The sequence below is a fragment of the Astyanax mexicanus genome, chromosome 5 (genome assembly GCF_023375975.1).
Source record: "Astyanax mexicanus isolate ESR-SI-001 chromosome 5, AstMex3_surface, whole genome shotgun sequence".
NCBI classification, from domain to species: domain Eukaryota; kingdom Metazoa; phylum Chordata; class Actinopteri; order Characiformes; family Acestrorhamphidae; genus Astyanax; species Astyanax mexicanus.
In genome coordinates, this window is record NC_064412.1 from 46538385 (window position 1) to 46550842 (window position 12458).

At 37.3% G+C, this 12458-nt stretch overlaps 2 protein-coding genes across 2 annotated transcripts; one reads left to right on the forward strand and one right to left on the reverse strand.

Annotated features, from left to right (window-relative positions):
- Window positions 1-2228: 2228 nt before the first annotated feature.
- Window positions 2229-6057, reverse strand: ndufb5 (NADH:ubiquinone oxidoreductase subunit B5). The gene is made up of 6 exons (XM_007236646.4): window positions 5889-6057; window positions 5172-5257; window positions 5023-5089; window positions 4828-4889; window positions 2966-3072; window positions 2229-2475 (listed from the first exon to the last, which is right to left on the reverse strand). Exons 1-6 carry the CDS (start codon window positions 6004-6006, stop codon window positions 2355-2357), a joined length of 561 nt encoding a protein of 186 aa, XP_007236708.2. The 5' UTR covers window positions 6007-6057; the 3' UTR covers window positions 2229-2354.
- A 1070-nt stretch (window positions 6058-7127) lies between these two features.
- On the forward strand, window positions 7128-11862 carry mrpl47 (mitochondrial ribosomal protein L47). The gene is made up of 7 exons (XM_007236645.3): window positions 7128-7280; window positions 7979-8109; window positions 8930-8990; window positions 9899-9995; window positions 10141-10271; window positions 10400-10495; window positions 11497-11862. Exons 1-7 carry the CDS (start codon window positions 7153-7155, stop codon window positions 11603-11605), a joined length of 753 nt encoding a protein of 250 aa, XP_007236707.3. The 5' UTR covers window positions 7128-7152; the 3' UTR covers window positions 11606-11862.
- The last annotated feature ends 596 nt before the right edge of the window (window positions 11863-12458 follow it).

The window sequence follows — 12458 nt, forward strand, 5'->3', positions numbered from 1 at the left end:
TAAGAACAGGGTTGAGAAACACTGCTGTAACGTGACTTCTGTTCATTTGTAGTTCACAGTAAGACCACATGTCCTGACGTTTATAAAAATCTCTATGCAACGTAAAGTTACATTCTTTTACATAAAAGGACACCATCTTAAGAAGAGCTCTCAGTAGAAAAAAAAATAAAAGCGCAGGAGAAAATGTAAATATATGACAGAATTGACATGCCAATACATAATAATAATAATAATAATAATAACCAAATCTGTTATATTATTTTAAATATTAGGTGATAACTGATAATTTTTGTGCTATGTTTATAATTCAGACATTGCATGCATATTTTTTTCTAACAACAGTAACTGTAACGTGGAGTAACCTGTTTAGGTTGTAAAATCACCTTATAATAATAATTTACTTTTAATTTAAAGTAATTTCCACAAATGTTGTTCTAGGAAACTATAGGGTGGGCTTGGGTTCATATTGGCAAATGTGTCCCCCCCCAATATCAAGCCCGCTCCTACGCCCTTGCGCTCAACCCCGTCACACTCAATTCGATCACACTCAATCAGGTCACACTAAACCTCACTTACATTCAACCTCAGGACACTAAACCTCACTTACATTGAACCCCAGGACACTCAACCCCGTCACATTCACTCCGGTCACACTCAACCCCGTCACATTTAATCCGTTCACACTCAACCCCGTCACTTTAAATCAGTTCACACTCAACCCTGTCACATTAAATCCGTTCACACTTAACCCAGACACATTTAATCCGATCACACTCAATCAGGTCACACTAAACCTCACTTACATTCAACCTCAGGACACTAAACCTCACTTACATTCAACCCCAGGACACTCAACCCCGTCACATTCACTCCGGTCACACTCAACCCAGTCACATTCAATCCGTTCACACTCAACCCAGTCACATTCAATCCATTCACATTCAATCCGGTCACACTCAACCCCGTCACATTAAATCCTGTCACACTCAACCCAGTCACATTCAATCAGTTCACACTCAACCCCATCACATTCAATCCGGTCACACTAAACCTCACTTCCATTCAACCCCAGGTCACTCAAGCTGGTCAGAGCTGATGGGAAGAAGGGTGGAGATAAATACAGGACAACCCAGACTCTACTTCCAGCAAGACAATGACCCTGAACATACAGCCAGAACTACAGTGGAATGGTTTACATCAACGAATACTCATGTGTTAAAATGGTTCTCTCAAAGTCCTGACCTAAATACCACTGAGCTTCTGTAGCAAGACATGAAAACTGCTGTTCACAGATGTTTTCCATCCAACCTGGCTCAGCTATGTGAACTAAAGTTTTTAGTGTTGATTCATTCATTGATGTTAAGGTCTTACGTAAATATGTTTCTGTAAATAGTTACAAATAGTTTGTCTCTCCAGGCTAGCCATTTTCCCCTGTAAAAAATGAAAATGATTTGAAGACATCATCTCCAGGTTGGAGACGAGCTGGCAAACGTAACTGGATTCCATGAACTTTAGTCAGGATATTTTAACTTTGTTTTCCATTTTTAGTTTGTCAGAAAAATATAAATATAAAAACCTTAAAAAATCTTATGGATTGAATACATTTAACAGGTTGCATTGAAATGTGGATTATCCCTTTAAAGCTATTTTTTTTAACCCAATCACAGATTTAAACCCTATGTTATGATTATTGTTTATTAATATTTTGAGGTTAACAAAAGAAGGAGACAATGTTGCAAATTTAGAGGAAAAAAGGAGAAATGATGTAGCAGCTTCAAAACAAAAAGAAAAAATGTTCAAGAGAAGGAGAAATAATGTTGCCACTTCATGTTGATGAAAAAACACCTTCACATCTTCTAAAATACACACACTGGCCAAAAAAAGGTTTCCCTTGTCTAGGCCTGGACTGATCTTTCATACAGCTGATCTGAAGGCTAGGCGGGTGTCAATCATTTGGGGCAGCGGTGGCTCAGGGGTTAGAGCACTGGGCTGTTGAGAAGATTGTGGATTTGATACCTGGGCTAAGGAAATAATAAAATGCAAAACAATACAAATATGATTTTCTGTTTTCAAATATATATATTTTTTCTTTCTCTGTTTCTAAAAATTACAGAGCTCTTTATTCTTTTTGGTCGGAATGCTTGCAAAATTGGACATGTATCAAATACTTATTTTCATCACTGCACACAAAGATAATTAGTTACACAGTTTCAATAAAACAAGCAGAATTATATTATTACACTTTATTTTTGGTGCCAATGGCAAAAAGAACACAAATACCTGCACAAATATTAATATGCATTATACATTGTATAATTACAAGATTCTGAGAGTTCCGAGGTAATGAACTGCGGTTAATCATCGGGTGTTGCCTTGTGACCCTGATCAATCAGACTTTTATCAATCGTCTCCAAGTGGAACCACGGGCCGTCTCCTTTCTCCCGCATGTGCCTCCGGACCTCCAACTTCAGTTTTCTACAAACAAGAACATAAACAAATAAAAGTTATTTAATTTCTATAAAATTATTATATCAGTCTGAAACATTTACGGTTGCACTGGATGATTATCTGATTAAAATCTAATTAACCCCCCTCCACCAAATTTAAATGGTTTAATTTTTAATCCTTCTATTTAGAAGCAACTAAAAATATAACTTGTTATAAACAACTATAAAGTCACATTTATGATATTCCAACCATCATTTATAATTATAACAATATAATAATGCAAATGTCTTAATTTGAGCATTAGAAAATGCACCTGGAGTGTCAAAACACGAATGTTAGAGTAAATATTGTTATAAGGAGGAAAAAAAAATTACACACAACAATAAATTTAGAATGCACTAGGTGGCACACACTTAATCAACCATACATATTCATAACTCAGAAAAGTTATTTTTCATATTATAATAAACATATTATGACGGGAGGTTATGTGATATATGAGGATCAGCAGGTTTACCTCATCTCAACTTTCTCAGCTTCAACATGGATGAGCGCCATCATCTTCTCATAGTCCTTCACTGGGCTGTCATACATGTAATGGGAGATCCACCTGGTGATGGGATGCTGGAACAGAAAACATTCAGATATCCATAGTCATACACAATATAACTGATATACATAAATACTGAATAAAATACCCAAATCATAATTTAATCTAATTTTTTATTTAATCATAAAATAAAAGGAGAAAAAACATTTATAATGTTAAACCAATTGAATTTAAAGAGCCCTTTATTCTGAGTCATTTTGGTGCTCTATTTATAATGAAACTGTTACACAATGTGAATGACAGCTGCATCCATGTTAGACAGTGACAAAATAGTATAGATCAGGGGTATTTAATTAGAATTCAGTTCGGTCCAAAATTTCTTCAGGCCAAGGTCCAGACCGTCGCCATTTTTAACGTTATAATTCAGTATTATATACTGTATACTGAAGAAGCCCAGTAGTTCTGTCAGTGTTTTATGTCATCAACAACTGAAAGACAAAACAAATTACACATACTAGTATATTTCAACCATATTTATTGTTTTAAATAGGCCTGTCACAATAATTACATTATCAACCTATCATACAATAAATGGAAACACCCTAAACTTATCGAGTCGATTAATGTAAATCTGAATGTTAACTTTGTTTCAACATGCTATATTTATTCTATTGAACTTTATTGATATTAGACTTGAGACTGCATGTCATGATAATTACATGAATGAAAAATCATACAATATATAGAGAAATGTTTGCTGAACTTGTCCAAAATATCAGCTTTAAAAAAAAAAAAAAAATTATTTGATTTAATATTATTACTGTATCAGACTTGATTATGTTGTGGGTAAAACTGATGGGGGGATTTGCCAATGCTTTTTGCCCTAGTGTTGAGGTAGGCTTGTTTTGGGTAGTAAAGAGAGCGCGCCTGCGAGCGAGGGAGTTTTTTTCTTGCTGAGGAGTTTTGATCAGGTGGAGTAAAGTGGACGGTTTGCACTCTTGTCTCGGTTGTTTCTCTTTAATTCATTACTGTTAGTATGTTTTATAAATGTAGTATTTTATTTTATTAGCCTTTTTCGCTTTATTCTCCGACTTCTCACCACCTGCTTCGCCTGTGTGGCTCCGCGCGCTCTGATCTGCACACATCTGATTGGCAGAGGAGAGTGTTTAGTGATACTGCGCTGCAAAGACAATAAACGTTCTGCCGCTTTAAATGAATTCTGTCAGAATTAAACCCTTCTCAGTAGTTTATCGGTTTGGGTCCGGATTGGACAACGTTTGGTTCCGGACCCGGACCGCGGTCCACCTATTAGTGACCCCTGGTATAGATAGTTATCTTCACACACATGAAAACATAACATAATAGATGTGAGAATGTATTTGTATGTAAATGTTAATTTTAACATTAGCTGCCCAATGAGTGGGAGAAATAAACATGATCTATTAATGTGTAGACAGTTACAGTAGCTACAGAATGACCAGCACCGTAATCAGTACACTGCTGCATGAAAGACACTGTATTCTTCTATCATTTAATGGGTGACACCATGTCCTGTATTGATCTGAACCATCCAAAATGAAGTCTGAACCACTAAAAAGTGTGTGGTTCAGCTGATCTAGACCAAGAACACCTCTTTTGGTAGACCCTGTTTCTGGTCCTGTGATTCAGAATGTGGTTCATGGCACCTTTGACACCTGGTGTTTTGGTTTAAACTAAATTAAGAAGTCAGAAGGTTTGGAGCAAACAGGACAGGTGTATAATTAGCTAAATGTAGTGGGTTGGATTTAAGTTGGAGGTGATTTAGTCTATGGATACTCTGACCAGTTTACCTTGTAATATTCCCAATGCTCCGGCTCATAGCCCTCAGGGGTCTCAGCCAACTCAGCCTCACCTAAAACATATTAAAATAAAAACAAACAAACATGTATTTAAGAACTACATTCAATAACTTGAAATACCAAAACAATTAAGCGAAATCCTTCATCCACATCATCCCTGAAATTGAAACTTTAAGTAGAACTTACCAATGAAAATGTTCACAAACGTCACAAACGCTGCAACAGGAATCCCAGTCAGCAGTATGTAATATTTCTGCAATAGAGATGTGAAGTATCATATACTGTAGAACCTGATTACAAAGTCTTATTTACCAAATAAATAAAGAAAATGTTACCATCAAATGAAGAAATCTTCTATCGTAGAAGTCTGTCGGCTTGATGACAAACATTCTCTTTCCGTGACTTCCATAACGCACAATAACTGTAAAAACAGCAAGCAAATGACAATTATTTTTGTTCAACAGATTTAAACAGGACACAAAGGCACACATTGAAAACAACTTAACAGAACTACAAACTCATATGATGAATACAGTAAGTCAGAGTCCAACCAAGACACTAGTTAAACATTTTCATAATAATCCCATTATTACACTACTTATGTTAGCCAAAATGAGTATTACCCAATAAGCTATTATTTCACAAGCAGGGTCTGCAGCATGTCAGTAAAGGGCAGTTTGGGGTAAACTGAAAAGACACAAGTATATACGTTACATACAGTGGATTTAAAGTGTGTTCGGGTTTCGAGTTAAACAGCCTGACTGACCAATCACGCAGCTGTGCGTTTATGTGCTGAACAGAACCTGTTAATAACAGCGCTGTAGAATAAGAGCGCTAAAGAACGCAGTGATCAATCAGTATCGGTATAGTTTATTAATCAGAGCAGCAGGAGCTCCGCATTGTCACAGTTTAACCCACATGTAAGCAGCAGTCCGGCGGCCTGGCTGGTTAGCTTAGCACAGTCTGAGCGCTGGAGAACTGAAGGTCACTACAGTATTAAGCTCTCTCTGTCTGTAAAAACAGCACAGCAGCAGAACCCAGCGGGTATTTACCTTGCTCAGACCGAACCGCGGCCCGGGAGAGGAGCTGGGTCGCCGGGCCGGACCGAGTTCGGGGGAATAGCCGGGCTGTGAGACCCGCCGCCGACCGCAGAGCGCTCAGAGCCGCCATCACTGATCCGCACGGGCTCCAGCACAGCGCGCTGATTGGCTCAGCGAGGGAGACCCAACAACCCCGGATGTATTAACGTTTAACATTTTCATCTCACTTTTATTTATATAATATATAACAGCTGTTTTCTGTTGCATTTATAATAAATAAAAATGCATTATATATATATATATATATATATATATATATATATATATATATATATATATATATATATATATATATATATATATATATATATCTTTGGAAAAAAATCTATTATTTGGCAGCGAGCATCTATGTTGCCATGTTGTGCCAAAAGTCCTCTTCCACAAAAGTGTGTGAATGTGTCCTTTATAAATAAAACACATTTCAAATACATATTAATTTAACTTTATTAATGCATGCGTGTATTTAACATAGGTTAAGAGCTTACAGCTGGTAAGTAGCAATGGAAATAAACTGAGCTTTGGAAATGATGCAAAAAAAACTTATAGTTTACATTTACACTTTCATCATTATAACTAGAAAAAACACAGAGAACTCTGTAACCATTACAAGTACAAATCTTGTAATGGTTACAAGATTTGTGAGTATGGTTTTTACACCTTCACAGGCTTTGGAAACTAGAGAAAACTGCTACAGGAAGACATCTGGCTGAACCACATGGCAACAGTGCCTTTAGCTCAGCTTAACATTGGACTAAGTCTTAGTTTCAGCAGTGAAGAGAAGTGTTAGAGGTCTGACAAGAGAAGAACAGTAATAAAGTCATTGCTAAGCTAAGAATTAAAAAAGGTCATCTGGGTCATACAGCAGTGCTGCTAAAATACTAAACAATAGGGTGTTCTAAAACTTTTTACTACTTTTTACTAAATAGGTAAACAATCCCATAGTGGTGCTCTTATAAGAAGCAAAATGTCCAAATAATTTATTTAGTTTGTGTTGGGCATCAAATTAGTGCATTAAATACAATTCAGAAAAATATTGTGATATACATTTATACAGGCCAATGACTGTATATGAAAAATATTTTTCATTTTTTGAATATGTAAATCTTTATTATATTCAGATTTTTATAGTCCGTCTTGCCCAAAGGTGAACTCAGGACCCTTTGTAGGGATTCGGGTGGAAATATCTGGCAACCCAGAGTTGACATTGTTGGTAAAGATGGCGGCGGCCGCTGCGTGCCGTCTGTCCGCGCTCTGCAGATCCTTGCATCGAGTTATTATAAGCTCATCATCACAATCTTTACCAGCAGCAGCGGCCTTCATCAACCACAACCCCGCCGCACACCGGTAATATAATCAGGTTTAATAATAACCAGAGCTAAACCCGGGAAACATAGGGATTAATTAACCCAGACCTGCACTGTATGCAGTGTGGAGCAGATCCTCTACTAAACCAGCCTTAAACTACTTCTGAACAGGGATTAAACCAGGTCCTGCTCTCTCTATTTATACCTTTCAGAGGAAAATCTCCATTTAAATGCTGTGTGGTTTTAGGACTAGGTTTAGTCACTGTCTGGGGAACATTGACCTAGCATAGACTTTTTCAATAGAGAATCTCCATCCATAGTGCATGTTTAGTCTAGCACTATGTGCAATCCTTCTCTGAGAGACCTCTCTATGGGGTTAGGTATTAGTACTGGACTAAATGTACCCTTCATCCACAGATGCTGTGTGGTCTTGGACTAGGCTTAATCTCTGTCTGAAAAACTGTAGGCCTAGTCTATAGACTACTTTTCAATAGAGGATCTCCAGCCATAGTGCATATATCGGATACTCGTACAAGGATTAAGCCAAATCTTACACTAAATTTTCCTCTCAATATAAGTTCTGTATTCAGAATGCTGCTGTGGTCTAGGACCAGGCTTATTCCCTGTTTAAGGAAACTACCTCATTAGGAACAGCAGAGTAACACTAACTAAGTTATGAGTTTAATACAGTGATTAAATATCTAGAACTGTATTTAAAATCTATTGTAATTTTTCCAGGGAAAATTCTGGTCTTTTTGGGTTGAGCCGGACTCTGCAGAACCGCCCTCTCCACACCTCCTGCAGCAGACTGGGCCTGGACCAGTTCTTCGACCTGCCCGAGAACTGGGGAGAAACCACTGTCAAATCAGGTGATTAAACTCAGACTGGGCATTATAATATAAATATTCTTGTATTCAGAATTAGTGCATACAATATAAAACGACCATATGCATAATATCACACTAAGATTTAATAAATATTTTGTATGGGCCGTCTTCACATGGGGTGCTTTTTCTATTCAACATCTCCTTTAACTACCAAATGAAAATGATTCTGGGGACAATTCTGCATTTTTACAGTTTGAAATTCTGAGATAAATCAGCACAAATTAGTAAGGCTGACCCAAATAGCGTTTTTGAGCTCCGGATATTCGGCACTGATTGGTATCGAATAATCGTTTTTAAAAAGACAGATTAAAAAAGATGATTTTATCATGTATAACATTACTTTTAATGTCAGACAGAAGCAGCTTCATAAAGCTATGTTTGCTAGCAGGAATAATCTTGTTTTTGTTTTTTTACACCCTCAAGAAATAATACTTACTAGCTTGATGTGCCACCATGATATGCTGGCAGTTGAATATCACACATTTGGCACACTGCCTTTGTCTTGTCTACACTCAATTTGAAATGCTTTCAAACAGCTGAGCTTCACTTATACCGCCATTAACCTGAACGGATGTGTGATGTTAGAGTGAGGTGGAGCTAAGAAAAGGAAAAAAAACAAATATCCGAATAACAAAATTAAAAAAACCTACTCAATGAGCGAATATCCGAATACCAGAATATTCGGGTCCAGCCCTACAAATTAGTTCAATCATAAACACATATAAAATAATAATGTATTGAATTTAGTAGCTGATATGTTTATATATATTAAAGGTCTGTTTTGTGTGTGATTGTTTTCTAGGTGCTCCGTGGACGGCCAAACAGCTGAGAGCTAAGAGTAATGAAGATCTGCACAAACTCTGGTAACATCTGCATTTATTCTACTGCACACTTCATCTCTCTCTCACTGAGGAGAAAAACATCCAAACACAGTATTCATCCATTATAAACCCTCCTGTAGTTTAGTTCACAAATTAACAGCTCCGTGTTGTGCTGGCAAGATCTGACCCGCTTACATTTCTCTGAGTAAATGGTACAGGTGTGTTTCGGGGAGTAGTGAACAATTCTACAAAGAATTCTACAATAATTGTATATCCGTATAGTCTTACTTTTGGTGAGATTCTGTTTAGACAGCGATGAGTAAACAGTGCTAGAGATTTATACAGTGCTCCCTTATCCTGTACAGTGTTGTGAAAATGTATTCGATCGCTTACAGATTTCTTTTTCCTTTTTTTTCCAGATTATCAAACATTTAATATCAGACAAAGATATGACCTGAATAAATAAAGTGAAAAAAAAGTTTCATTAATTAAGGGAAAAACTATCCAAACTAACCTGACCCTATGTGAAAACGTAACTGCCCCTCTATGAATTAACTGTGATTAGTCTACTACAGGGTTTGTACGGTCATTAAAAAAACTGAAAAAGCCATGAAAATTGAAAATGGCAATTTTCAGTAGCATCGTTTTGGAAAAATAAAAATACCCAGAAAGTTTTGGCAAAGTAATGGAAATTTGGTCTACAAGTCTTTGTGTTTCCATTTACCGATAGAGAAATGTACTGGTGTTTTAAAAATCGATTCGTCGTAAAAATTTTAAGGCATATAAAAGTCATAAAAAAATCATGAAAATGTATTGGTTAAAACGTATATAAATGCTTCTACTAATCTGTCCAGTTGGTGAAGAGTATTATAGTATAGTTTCTTTTGATAAAACAGATTTTGTGTAACAGTTGATTTAATTTTGTTATTATTATAATTTAAAATTTGCAGGTATGTTCTATTAAAGGAGAAGAACATGTTACTGACGATAGAACAGGAGTCTAAACGGCAGAGGGTTCCTATGCCCAGTCCAGAACGCATTAAAAAGGTAAACCTTAGGATGCTCACGGGCAGTGGAAAAACAGTTATTAATCAAAGTACAACAGTAAATATTTTTTTTTATTTTGAAATGGATTTAAGCCATTTCTGAAATCGTGTTGGGATTTTATGGATGGACCGGTGTGTGTTATTAGGTGGAGCGTTCGATGGGGAGGCTGGACTTAGTGGTCCGGGAACGTGAGGACGCTCTGCGGTTACTGCAGACTGGACAGGAAAAAGGCCGACCTGGAGAGTGGAGGAGAAACATCTTTGGAAAAACATTCTGGTGAATTAAAATATCTAATTATTTTCTTCGCTGAGGTATAACTTAAATAGCTATAAATTACAAACTGAAGCGATACTGAATCTGAATTTACTGTAGAGTTCTACACTCAGGATTGGGTTGTGTTTCAGGTATCGCTGTAGAGAGCACCCCGTCCCCTGGTACATGAACAAGATCTACAAGAGGAAGCGCTTCTACACACCAGCATTTGTCACCCCCTACAGCAGGTAACCCAGAAACTTGTTTTGAAACTGTTTTGGTAGTGATATATATTATGATATTAAAATGTGCAAGAATTATCTACAGATTTCTACAGAATTAATATCATGATTTTAATAATGCAGGCCAGAGTATTGGAGAAAAAGTTGTGGGGTAGATATCATTTGACTGGTAGATACAACCTGGAATTTAGGACAGGGGGAATTTTCTTTTTTACAGTTTTACATTGAATCTCCTTTGATGTCTACGATGTGACTGTTGATGATGACAAGGCTGAAATGATCATGATCAAATAGGTCATGCTCAGCACTGCAGTGATTAGCACTGATTAACATGGAGGTGGTGTATGAGGTGTTATTGTGTTGATAATAGTTGATCAGATACAGCAGTGCTGCTGGAGTTTTTAAACATCTCAGTTTCACAGCTGAACTGAGAATAGTCCACCAACAGCATTATGTGTGCTGCATCCTGTAACCACAGATGAAGGATCAGAGGATGATCAGCACTGTAAACTGTGCAGAAACAGATTCAGAGCTTCTGTCTCTGACTTTATTTTATCTACAGGGTGTTTCAGCTGTAGGTAGGAGTGAGTAATAGAGTGGAGGACAGTGAGAGATTAAACAGTGTTTAAAAACTCCAGCAGCACTGCAGTATCTGATCCACTCACTGTACCAGCACAACACACACTAACACCTCATACACCACCACCATGATAATCACTGCAGTGCTGAGAATAATGACCCACCACCCAAATAATAATAATTTCTGCTCTGTGGTGGTTTTCTCTCCTGTGGGGTTCTGAGTATTGAAGAACAGGGTGAAAGGAGGAGAATAATAAAATAGGCAAAGAAACAGATACAGAACTACAGTCTGTAATTTTAGGACCACTCAGTATCTCATCAATGGAGCTGACCATATGGATCACAGGTGTAGAAACAAGGAGGTAGTCATATTGCTTGGTTGGTGTATATATAAATACGTGTATTCCCCGCTTTGTGTTCTCTTTCAGGCTCAGTCTGGAGAAACACCTTAGGAGGAAAGTTCGGAGAGAAAACAGAGAGAAACAAAACCAGCAGAAACTTTTGGAGAAGTTCCCCAAACAGACCGCACATGCATGAGCCGACCCACACAGAACCACATTCTCCCTCTGCACAGCTGATGTTCTAGATAATTTAACGGCCTGTTGGGACAAATTAAAGTGTCTAAGCATCCATCTGTAACATGTTGTTGTATAAAGGTGGGGTCAGCTGTTGGGCTCTGCTCTACAGATAAAGGGTGAACTGGGCAGGATGATGAATATGGAACCAGTCAATGTATATGTACTGATATTGTAAAACCTAATAATTACTAAAAACAAATAAATGAAAAATCGTGAGGGGCATGCTTCAGTCTTAAATTTTGTACCCGTATAGACAATATTGTTTTACAAACACACACACACACATACTCACATATATATATATATATATATCTATATTTGAGTTTGTTTTTTTGCTTTGATTCATACATTTTCGCAAAGATGAACCTTCCCAATTCCAGTCTTGCTGAATCATCCCCAGGTCATCACCGATCCTCCATCAAAATTGACGGTGGGTGCAAGACACTTAGCTTGTACACCTCTGCAGGTCTCAAACTAAACATGTGATGGCCAGGTGTTGAGCAAAGTTAAAAATTGTACTCCTCAGAGAAGATGAACTTACTCCAGTCCTCTATGGTCCAGTTCTTAGGATCTTTTGCAAACTTCAGCCTGGCTCTTCTTTGCATCTCACTAAAGAGAAGGTACTTTTTCTTGTGAGTCCTGCCTCTAAGAGATTGTTTTAAACTGTTTTCTATGCACCCCGGCTGCCATTTGCCATTCTTTTTATAGGGCTTTTGTTGTCATCCTGCGGTGGCTGACTGACATTGAAATAAGTTGACAGCCTAGACGGCGGGCAAATCACCAAAATGACCATCCTTCTCCTCTAAATCCAA

Coding starts and splice junctions, on each gene's coding strand:
- ndufb5 (XM_007236646.4), bottom strand. CDS start 6,006: ATGGCGGCTCTGAGCGCTCTGCGGTCGGCGGCGGGTCTCACAGCCCGG. Junction 5,090..5,171: donor GAAGATTTCTTCATTTGATG/GTAACATTTTCT, acceptor TCTCTATTGCAG/AAATATTACATACTGCTGAC. Junction 3,073..4,827: donor AGCATTGGGAATATTACAAG/GTAAACTGGTCA, acceptor TTTCTGTTCCAG/CATCCCATCACCAGGTGGAT.
- mrpl47 (XM_007236645.3), top strand. CDS start 7,153: ATGGCGGCGGCCGCTGCGTGCCGTCTGTCCGCGCTCTGCAGATCCTTG. Junction 7,281..7,978: donor CACAACCCCGCCGCACACCG/GTAATATAATCA, acceptor TAATTTTTCCAG/GGAAAATTCTGGTCTTTTTG. Junction 9,996..10,140: donor GTCCAGAACGCATTAAAAAG/GTAAACCTTAGG, acceptor GTGTGTTATTAG/GTGGAGCGTTCGATGGGGAG.